Consider the following 12,153-nt stretch of genomic DNA (forward strand, 5'->3'; position numbering starts at 1 on the left):
CTATTAACATATTTGAACATGTTAGAAGTGTAGCTATTATTAGCAGGTATAGTAACTTCAGATCCTTAGAATGTAAATTTGACACATTGATGGTATGTTGAAGACACTATTTGCATTTCACGAATCCATGATCTTCCTAAAAGTATGTTGTATGCTAATGTAATGTCAAGGACTTGACAAGTAACACCCCTTTCTACCAGACCAACTTGAAGAGGCAACACAAAAAGACCTAGGGATTTATGTTTGACTTCATCATATGGCTTGATGGTTATTTTGCAACGAGGATCAATAGACCCTTTAGAATAACCCAATTATTTTTGAAAAGTATCAGAATAGATATTTAGATTAGCTCCATTATCTATGAGCATGTGACAAACACATTTTTGATGTATCATGACTTCAATATGCAATGGCTGATTATGAGGATGACCCAATGAATTATTGTCCTCTTCAGAATAGGACACATAATGAGGTGAGGACCTGCCATAGATTGAAACCTATAAAGATCAAGATCTTGAGGCACCCTTGCCTCATTGAGGGCTTTGTCAAGAATCTGCATATGAGAAAGTGATATTTTAAGTAATTCAAAGATTTTTATTTGAGCATTTGTTTGTTGCACTTGGTCAAGGATTCTATAGTTGGTAATTGTGGAGGATGTTACAATTCTCATACTTTTTCTAGATATACCAACATTAGGTTTGTGCTTATGTTGGTCTACCTCAAGAGAAGAAGGCACAGGGGCTTTAAGTACTATCTTGGCATGAGAACATGTAATAGTATTGGCACAAGATTATGTTTTTTCTTGATCAGATGTAAGAGATATAACACCTCTTAAGACTGGAGTCTTCAACTTCTTATTGGCATGTTTTCATTTAATTGTGATAACATCACAATCTTCAAAATCCAAAGGTTCAACCATGTTGATCATGTTATCATCATTGGTGTATGTATAGTTGACCTTGTTATTGGTTTTATATTTGGAACTTTCTTTCTTGTCAGAATGTGGAAATGGTTCCTTAAAATCTTTGTGGTCTAAATTCTTATTATTTCCATCCATAACTATTTCACCATCATCAATTATGTCCGAAACTTTATGACATAGAATGATATATTTGTTTGTTTTGTGAGCCTTGTTCTAATGGTATTAACAATATGCATTCTCATTTCACCATGTGGGTCATGGTTGTGGATCATAAGGATGCGAATTATCTAGTCGAGTAATAATTTGATTTTGAAGAAAGGTTTTATAGACCACATCAAGAGGTTCACCAAGAGGTGTGTATTCATGTTTGAGTCAAGTAACCCAAGATGAGTTATTTGTTTTGTTTCCAAGTGTCTTATTATCTGGAGTAGATTTATCAGTAGTTTTAGATGCATTGATATTGTCTATGAGATTGAAAGTCATATTAGAGGGTTTGGGAGTGATATTGTCTACCACTCCATCATGTACTACCTCTTGGTTCTTGTTAACATTCTTGGATCTATCTTTTCCAGAGGTAGATCCTTGCTTGATGTATTTTTGAAAGGTTAATTTCCCCTTTTTGACCATGAATTCCTCTATTCAGATAGGTTGTATAATCATATCCTCAAAGGTGTGTGGACCTTGAAGTTGTATTCTATACCCAAAATTAGGTAAATGATTATCCATAAAGATATTGAGTTTTTTTGTTTCCAGGATTTTTCATGAGTATTTGGTATAAAATTATTGACATCTTTGGAGAAACATTAGGAAAGGTTCTCCAATCTTTTTTTTAAGGTTACACAAATCTCATATGTTGACTAGATGTTGTATATTGTGAGAGTACTACTAAATAAACAAATTAGCAATCTCATCAAATGTTTTAATACTAGTAGGTAATCTTGAAAACCATTCCATGGCTTTACCACCTAAACTCCATGGAAACAAATGCATAAGATAATTTTGATTGTGCATGAATTCCATAGAAAAAGTTTCAAACTCCCTCAAGTGATCTTGGGGATCATATGTTCCTAAGTATTTATCATATTTGGGTAACTCAATTCCTCTAGGAAAAGGAGGCATATACAAATCCTTGTCGAAAGGAAATGGAGAAATAATGTCTAACATGTATTGTTTAACCAATTTATCTTTGTCTCTCATCATTTGGGCCAATTTCTCTTGCATGGCCTAAAGTTGTTTTTGTAACTTAGAAGTTTCAATTTCCTCTTCTTGTGTGATAATTGTTTCAACAATAAAATGTTGAGGTATTTTTTTGTCCTTCTTGAGAGAGTTTGAGGAAATATTTTTCTTTCTCATCATGGAGAAAGATTTCCATCATTTTTTGAAAGTTTTTTATCCTTATGAAATTTCTCTATGTATTCTAGGGGTATCTCTTCAGTATCCCCATACTCATTTGTGTAGGTGTAAGGTCCTTTCATCCTTTCACTTCACTTTTCTAAATGTTTGGAACAAAAGCTAACATGTTCTATTTAAAGATGTAGGTGTCTTGTCAATGTCTAGATGTTCTTGATATAATGGATTCCTAGTTTGTTGCAAGTTTATGGAAAATATTCTTCGAGCACTAGGTGGACCAACAAGTGAAAGAGATCGTGAGGAACCTTCACTAAATTCATACTATATATAAAGATGGTAGAGACCTCTGCTGTGATTTCTACCTCTATCTCTACCTTAGCTTGGTCTATGGGGAGGAAACACAAATCCACTCCTAATTGTAATAGTCATAGAAAATGACTTAAGATAAAGTTTGAAAAAGAATCACACTAGAACATTGATTCAAAGTAAGTAAGTGTGTTGTATATCTAGGTATGAATAGTTAGAGAAATGGAAAGAACTACCAAGAGTTTTGACTATCATGACACAAGATAGGACAAACAAAAGAGAGAAAATAGGACAACCAAGTAATCAACTAAGCAAGATATCTAAGTTTTCAACTATTGCAGATAGAGTAATGACTAAATGTTTTCAAACATAGATTAGATTTAGATAAAGTTTTGATGAGGGAGCTCAAAATAGCTCACTATTTTTGGAAAATTCTCTATAGAATCACATGAGGAAATGACTCCTAGGTGAGTAACTACAGATAACTAGGTGAGGAAATACCTCTGATAGACCAAATTTGAAAGTTAAATGACCAAAGCTTGAGCGAGGATTCAAACATAATCAAACAAGAAAGTATAACAAGCCGTGTGAGAATTTAGAACAATAATTTGTAAGGTATTTTCTCGCACAAAGATTCAGACATAACTGCATGAGGAAGTAATAAACTAAAAATCATGACAAGTTTTTGACAAATTTTGAACCAAATTGTAGTGTTTGGGTAAATGCTCACATGAGGATTCTCAGTTTTCTATGCGAGTAAGTATAGAGGATTGCGTGAGGAAACACTAACTGACAATCCTAAAAGTGTTTTTTCACGTGAAATTTAGCATAACTACAAGAGAGAAAAGGATTAAAAAGATAAGTTTGGACTATACTTGAAGAGATTCTAATGATTTTGGAAGTTTCTAAACAAAGTACTGACAATATTTGTAAATTTTTAGTTAGATGTGGATATCTCTTTAGACTTTGGACATCATCTGGCTTTTTAAGTAGACAATTTTTTTTAGACAAGGGATGTAAACAATAGTAATAAACAATCTAACCAAGGACAAATTAACTCAGAGGGATGAGGGAGTCTTGACCTTTTTGTTGTTTGGACGATTTGGACAATTTGAAGACTCAAAAAAGATATTCTTTTATCCCTATAACCAAAAATGGTAGAGGCATCAAAATCTTTGTCTCACAACTTATGTACATGCATTCACATCACACAACCTTGTCACCCCACTAGAGGGCACATGTATTTTTAGTGTATTCCAAGGAATCAATAACATATATGCTCAATGAGTATCCTTGTGGCTGGGGTCAAGGGTATATACCACCTTCTAGCATCTAGGTACATGCCTATGGTGAGGATCTATATGAGAGATTCTTCCCCCTACTTACACAAAGACTATGCCTCCTTTCAGAGGTGAATTGGGTAGTAGTTGACTAAAAAGTTTTTAATAGGATTCCTTTTATATTAATCTCCAATATCTTTGTTAATGAAGTTAAGGCCAACATCCCACACTGACATCTAAAAGTGCACATAATTGACTACCAAGACTAAGGGTGGCACCACCCCATGAGATAGAAAAATCCTCTTCTTGATATGCGATATTAGAATCAAGAAGAAGAAATTAACATGGCTTTGGAGTCTTTTTCTATACAAACCATCTTTATTAGAGTGAGTTGGAATTACCATAATTAGGTGTGTGCTCACTTGGGTCATTCATGGGGGTTGGATTGCTCCAAAAATCCCTCTAAAGGTTGACTTAGACTATAGCTCGGATTGAAGGGTCCAAGTTTCTAATTTTCCCAAAGGGAAAAGAGAATACTCCTCTAACCTTGTCACCTTATCCAAACAAACAAAACATATTCATAACCAATCTAGCTTATCAATCCCAACTTTTCTCTTTCCAAGATTTTGATTTTCCAAAAAGGAAAAGAGCATCATCTCTTCATAAAAGCTTTTCTTGGGAGAACCACTACCTTTCTTGCCTCCTTTGGGTATCATCTTCCAAAGGCATCTAGGTTTATGATTTACTCTTAGGCATCACTTCCAAGTAGCAAAGAGCACAATCCCCTATTCCTTTGTCTAGAGCCCTATGAAGTTCACAAGCCCTATCAAACTATGTGTGTAAGAAAGAATTAAAATGAACATATGTTTGAGTGAGTTTGAATTTTTTCTTTGACAAGTGTATCTTTGAAAAAATGTCCTGCAATCAAATTGTTAGCATTGTTTGTATGTTCATGACAAGGTATCTTCAATAATTGATTTTCAAACCACTATTAAGCTGCTTCAAAAATCAGAGACTAAAAAAAGATGCTTCCGACACATGTGTTAGATCAATGACATTATGGAAAATAGATTTCAAAAATGCAATTTTACCTTTATATTGATAGTCTTTTGTCATGCATTAGTTGTTAATTGCACATCATTGACCCAACTAAAGTATCCACACCCATTATTTCCCTATAATATCAAATATTTTTTAGTTCTTACTATAACAATTAGTTATTATGCTACTTTTTAACAAAATTACCAATTTTATTAACAAACCTTGTCCTATTAGAGAAACACCGAAATTGGTGTGAATGATTAGTTTGTGTGTTCAAGATATTGAACATACATGGGCGAACACCACATCAACATTTTGGAAAATTCATGAAAGTCATCAACCATACAACATAAAAATACATTTTTTACAAGTTGTGAGTGCTAATCACAAGCCTCTAAATTCATACACACTTCAGCATGATCATTACATGTTAGAAACATCCCTAAATGAACATGGAATTGTCGATTTAGTATCTTTGCACAAGGTGATCTATTGCCTTCTAACTAGATAGGGTTTTACTATTCACTCTTAGGATTGAGAGATCAGTAACCAGATCAAACTAGTACAAAGGATTTTGAAGAATGTAAATGTAATCTAATCTATATTTTTTATGTTTTTTAAATGCAAAGATATTAGATTAATCCAAATTAAATTGAAACTAATCTAAGAACAATGGAAAGTAATAACTAAATGAATGCATTTTAGTCTAAATGATGAGCATATGTAAGCAAGATAAATTTGAATGCAAAGTACTTGAGTAATAAAATTAGCATCAATTCAACACTTTTCATGTGCATCGTCCAAAATGAGAGATTGAAGGTTTCTTTTATAGAACCTTGGACCTGATCAACGGTTAAGATTGAACCACATGGACGGTTTTGATTGAAGGTAGGATTGAGTCCTCCATTTTAATGGGGCTGAATGAGATGAAATAGGGGATAACATTGATCCATTCAAATATGTGCTCATAATTATTTTTCTAATTAATTAAATAATTAGTTTAAAAAATGATGAGGAGTATGTTTGAATTAATCAATAGTATTAATTCCTTTTTCATGTGAGATGAAATAGGAAGGATATTGATCCATTCAAACATGTCATCATAATAGAATATCCTAATTAAATACATAATTAGTTTCAACACTTAAGATATATATTTAATTAAATCAATGTATTTTGATTCCTTCTTTATGTGTATTAGCTAAAGAGGGTGGATTTAGTTTAATTAAAGTACTTAGGACTTATAATTAAATTAATTCAATGAGGAGATTACTTTAGCTAATTTCAATCAATATTTAGGAATTAAATAAAGCATGTGATTAAAATAGATTAATGATTTTTAACATTTGACACTTAGGTCAAGTAGAGATAATCAAAATTAGAAATGCCTAGTACAATAGGACTTAAGTAAGATTGATAAACCAAAATTGGTTCAGAATACCAATGTGCCAATTTAAGGGGTATTACACAAGTCATTGAGAATAGGAAAAGTGGCTCACAAATTTTATGGAATTCTATTATTATACCATACTTACAAGCCATTTAACTGATCTAAGGAAGAATGACCAAATGAAATACTAATGTACGATTGAGATTCATATCTTTATAGACAAATGATTCTAGGATCATTGGCTCAAAATTTTTATAGTGTTCCAATGTAGTTAGAATAGCATAAGGAAATGCATGGAAAATTTAGAATAGTAGAAGGAAATGTATGGAAAATTCATTAATCATGTCCAACACATTTCTATTGTTTATTCAATCTTAAATGTTTGCAATTGATTTCAAAAGGTTGAAAAGTAAAATATAGGCAAAAAAGAACTCAATTCAACCCATTATTGTGTTTTTGCACAATTTTCTTGTGGTTTCAAGCAATTTCATTTTCAAATGAAATCAGGTTTCAAGCTAAATAGTTTCATTTTCAAATCCCATAAATTAGGTTTCAAACAAATTTCATTTTCAAATCACATAAATAAGGTTGCAAGCAATTTAAATTCCAAATCACATAAACTTGAAGCAATACACATCCTTACCTAGGTAGTGTTGATGTTATGTTGGTTTGCAATGTTGAGTCAAGCTCATACATATACATACACATATAAATGTACATATACATATACATAGACATATACATATGCATATGCACGTATACATATGTATATGAATATGCATATGTATATGTATACATATACATATGCATATACATATTACATATGAACTCAAAACTAAACTATGAAACTACTGTCTAAAACCTTTCTAATGAGATAATTTGTTATGAGCTCTTCATCAATGGGATGCCACTTGAATCCAGAAGAAAGGCGTGCATCAACCTTATCATGACTGTAACCAATTTTAAGAACTTCCATTATGGAATTCTCTTCCCAACCTTCTTACAAAAATACAATAAAACAAATGGATTATTTCAATTGTCATCCACTATATAGGTTAAGGCAACCTTGTCCAATTTACTTGACTCCCACTTAGACTTTTGCAAAATCTGATATGCGGGTTGTGGGGAGATGGTGTATAGACTTCTTATGTGGGTGTTAGGAGAGGTGGGAGAATGGGAGGGGATAGGATGTGTGGAGAGGCACATATCAAAGATGACTACAAATGGATCCTGTTGCCAGTCTAAAATAGAATCCTCAACCTGGTGTGTACATGTGTGAGAAAGCATCGCCACAGATAGGATTGATTTTTGTTGAAGGAGTATGTATATATGTATAATTACCATTAGAGGAGGGAGAGGGGATGTTTTGGTTTTCAGAGGAGTGGGGGAGGCCTATTAAAATATCCTCCTATGATGTATCTCAAAATTCTAAGAGAGAGAATGCATGTGTGCATGAATGTGTATATTTAGTAATGGTAGAAAGTAAGTGAATGAAATATTAGATCACATGAGAACAACAAGGATTTTTTGAGGATATAGATAAGATCAATAAAGTATTATTTGGATTGCTTATTGTATGTAAAGAAGAGAGAGTGAATACCCTACAGTTAGAATACCACATCAAACTTGTGTACAACAAGGAACTACACTATTCGGTGCCTAGTCATTTATGACTATTTATATTGTTACCCACCTTGGAAAAAACCCAACTATTTCTCATCAAATCTCACCTAGATTTATAAATAAAAAAGCCACAAAACAAAGTTCAAAAAACTATAATTAGGACTAGTGTACAGATATAATATATGAATTTCATGGGAATGGGTGTGTTGTACAATTTGGCCAAGGGATTGTGTTTGTGCTGCAACTTAGTCATCCTAAAAAGATTGGTACTAAAAATTGTGCTGCTCAAATGCAACAAGAGTTATGTGTTCTTAGGGCATTACTGATGGTGTTTTTGTACATTCTTTTGTCATTCCAAGCAATTTCATTTTCAAATAAAACCAAGTTTCAAGCTAAGGAATTTTGTTTTCAAATCACATAAATCAAGTTTCAAACCATTTCATTTTCAAATCACATAAACCATGTTTCAAGAAATTTTATTTTCAAATCACATAAGCTTGAAGCAATACATGTCCTTTACTAGGTACTAGTGTCACTAGTGGGTTTGCAATATTGAGCTTCAACATAGTCACATTTTTGGGCTCAAATGAGAATCCTACCTTTCACGCATAGTTTTGGGTGAAAATGATTTGGTGTTTTTTATTTTAATTTTAATAATAGTGCATTATTATATATGACATCAAGGATGGGGGGATTTTAATAAAATGCCAATTTCACAAAATCTACCACTCCTTTAGAAATTAACATAAAAAATTAGGGCCAAATATAGTAGTGCTCCCATCTAATCTTTGACCAAGATCTCATATTCCTAAAATATCATGAAGATCCCTTGTCCACTTTTTTCAATCCAACATGGTCCCCTTCAAATCCAAATAAAAAATTATTCTTTTGATTTATATTTGTAATCCATCTCCTGAGAAAGACCATGATGTCCCTTCGCTCCATCAAATGATCCTTTTCTGGGTGTCAAGATCAAATAATCCCTCAATGTCATCAAAAGATCTTATCAACCCTCCATCTAAATGTTATAATCCTCCATGTCCATGACAAGAGCCTATGGACTATCTACCTCTCCCTGTCATACTATTCCATGTTCACCTCAAGATCCCATCACCCCTATCAAACTAATAATGAGCCTATGACACATCAACTTGGTTCATCCATTTTCATTTGGTCTATCTCTACTTGACGATTCTACCATTCCTTAAATGTCCCCTCCACCTCAAAATGGATTTATTTCTTGTTTCAAAAACAACTAATATCCCATTGCCAAGAAGATTTTTAAGAACCCACATTATCAAGGAAAGGGGGTTAGGTGTCAATAACAAGGCATATTAGAACATCTTGAAATAAAGTTGATCCTTGATTATCATGGCCTTAGCTATGTAGCTCACCCTCAAGATATTGTTATTCCTCCTAAATCCCACATCTCTTGAGTGAAAGATGAGAGCATTATAACTAAACTAACAATATTTATTTCACTATAATTAATATGCTTTCTTCATAATAAAACTATATTATAATTAAACATTTAAAAGTTTATTCAATTCAATTTTATAAAGAAAAAGTTTAATCAATTAAAATATAATAAATATTTATCTTTAAAAAAAAATTCATTTATATTATTTTATTCACCGGTCAAACAATGAATAGTGATTATATATCTCAATTAAGTGATTGTGGTGTTGTTTTCATGGTCAAGATTCAAAGTCCTCTAAAATATTATTAATAAAAATAGAAAGATATCAATTATCTTACTCTTTCTATCCAAAACTTTAATAAACAAAGTACTAATTTTTTAAACATTTAAAGAGGATAATACTAAGAAGTACTGAGAGAAGGTTTACAATTTTAACAAAACTATTCAGACAAATTTTACCAGCATTCACATACTCTTTTCCTAATAGAACTATATTGTAATTGAAATATTTAAAAGATTATCCAATTCAATATTACAAAGACAAGCTATATAATCAATTATAATATAATAAGTAATTATTATATTTTTGAAAATTATATTTATCAATTATATTTATATTATTTTACTCATTAGTCAAACAATGAATAGTAATTTGATATCTCATTCAACTAATTGTAATGATGTTCTTACCATTAAGATTCAAACTACTTTTAAATTTTTAAATATAATTATTAAAGATAAAAGAACATTTAGAAAGAAAGATATATAATTATCTCACTTTTAGTACCCAAAACTTTAATAAATGAAGTATAGTAACTTTCATAACATTTGAAGAGCACAACATTGAAAAGTGTGCAAATTTATGTAACACATAAAGTAGCTTGAGAAATAAGCCGTTCAATATTAAGGTACAGTCCATTATTCACTGGTATAAAACAGTGTGAGCAGGTAATGTGGAAGAACATAAGCCCTGATTGGAAAGAAGTATCATATGGTAAGAACCGAATGGATCCACAACACAATAGACCTCCGTTGGGCAGGGGCTTTCATGGTTATGTCTTCCTTCGTATGTTGTTATCAGAACTTCCCCATCAGTGGGATCTCTCTCTACCTTCTTCTTCACACAACAACTGCTTTCACAGCACTTGTAGTAAATTCTGCACAAGTTAGCCCATCAATTGAAATATCTTATTAATTTCAGTATGAACTCATTAGCAAAATCATGGTAAAGATCAGTTGGGCCTAACGAACCTAAGATGAGGGCTGTTCTTAATACTTTTCTTTCCATATTTGCGCCATTTGTAGCCATCCTCCAACACATCAGCATCAGTACTTATGGTCCTGAAAGCAACCTTGGGCAATCTTTCTACACTTTTGTTCCTCTTTCGCTTCCTCTTCTTCTTACTCTTACTGCCCACAAATTGGAAAACAATTATATTACAACATTAACTCAGAATCTAAAATTCTAAAATATCAAACTTTTATCTAATCTGATCTTAAAATAACGACTATTGATAATACCAAGTTAAAGAAACTGATATAATTTTTAATCAAAACTCTCCACAAACTAATCCAAAACAATAGAGTGAAACTTAAAAGTCTAATACCCTTATTATGGCCTGTTTGGCATATGCAATTTTTTAAAATTTTGAATTTTCTATTTGGGTGTACCAAATCGGAATTGCAAATTGTAATATAATAGGAATGCGTATTCCAATTTTGACCCAAAGATTAACATTTTCAATTAGGTGGAATTGGAATAGTATTCCATTCCAGTTTTATTTATTTTAGAAAAAAATAAATTGTTGGGTCCGTGAATTCCTTCTGGCTGAACCAGACAGAGAATAGAAATATGTATCCCTATTTTCTATTACAGAATTTTATTCCTATTTCCATATTTGTATTCCCTCAGCCAAACAGTTATAATGAAAACAATGACAACTGAAGTGTAGGGTGTGAAAATCTAATGAGCCTGAAAATTTCTTTTCAAAAATACAATCTCACACAAACAGCTAGTCTAGATACAATGATATTGACAATCAAAATTGTAGAAAACAAATAATTTTTCATCAAACTCTCCTGGAAATAACAATGATTAATATAATATTCAACAAACAAACTATAAAAATTTGATATATACTTACAAAATGCCTCCCCCTGAGGATCTATTGCTGCCACTCTCACCTTCCCCACACAGTATTTCAGAGTGTTGTTCTTCCATGGCAGAATAATTGGTATCCTGATCTTGTGATATTTCATGCTTTTCATTGGTTTTCATGGGGGCTGATCTTTCTGCAAGAAAAGGAGTCTCAATTTGTTGTTCCATGTCCCATAGTTGAGGATTGAAATGAGTGTGGTTAGGGCTGAAGGCCATGAGAGGATCATCAGGGAAATAGGAATAAGATAGAAGATCATCATAGTGAGAGAAAGCCCAGGAATCCATTAGGTGAGAATGATAGATGATGGTGGGAGAAGTCCATATATTCGATTGTATAAATAATAATAAATGTATGGCGGCAGTGCAAGCTTCATGATACTTTCCTTGCTTCAATCCATGTCGATTTACGCACTGTGGCTTTCGTCAGGTAGATGACGGGGGTGATAAAGCATTGTTGACGTGTCACACAGTTTGCTTGATCATAGCATTTTTTGGAATTTCAACTTAGAGCCACCTTTGTGATAAAAATGTCACCCTCATAATACTTTTTATTAAAGTTGGTTTCTAGGTAAGTGGATTATGCTTTTTGATTAAAGGGTAAATAGCGTTTCTAGATGTTTTGAAATTTGATCTCATTCAAAGAATAACTAATCATAAAGTGTA

General features: G+C 32.2%; 1 protein-coding gene across 1 annotated transcript; it reads right to left on the minus strand.

Annotated features, from left to right (window-relative positions):
* Positions 1-10,126: 10,126 nt before the first annotated feature.
* LOC149572968 (uncharacterized) lies at positions 10,127-11,814 on the minus strand. The gene is made up of 3 exons (XM_089814099.1): positions 11,477-11,814; positions 10,584-10,742; positions 10,127-10,489 (listed from the first exon to the last, which is right to left on the minus strand). Exons 1-3 carry the CDS (start codon positions 11,773-11,775, stop codon positions 10,255-10,257), a joined length of 693 nt encoding a protein of 230 aa, XP_089670225.1. The 5' UTR covers positions 11,776-11,814; the 3' UTR covers positions 10,127-10,254.
* Positions 11,815-12,153: the final 339 nt, after the last annotated feature.

The sequence above is a fragment of the Cupressus sempervirens genome, chromosome 2 (genome assembly GCF_028749045.1).
Source record: "Cupressus sempervirens isolate cs-2001-9-10 chromosome 2, ASM2874904v1, whole genome shotgun sequence".
In the NCBI taxonomy this organism is placed as follows: Eukaryota; Viridiplantae; Streptophyta; class Pinopsida; order Cupressales; family Cupressaceae; genus Cupressus; species Cupressus sempervirens.

Coding starts and splice junctions, on each gene's coding strand:
- LOC149572968 (XM_089814099.1), bottom strand. CDS start 11,775: ATGGATTCCTGGGCTTTCTCTCACTATGATGATCTTCTATCTTATTCC. Junction 10,743..11,476: donor TCCTCAGGGGGAGGCATTTT/GTAAGTATATAT, acceptor ATTTGTGGGCAG/TAAGAGTAAGAAGAAGAGGA. Junction 10,490..10,583: donor AAGAACAGCCCTCATCTTAG/GTTCGTTAGGCC, acceptor TAACTTGTGCAG/AATTTACTACAAGTGCTGTG.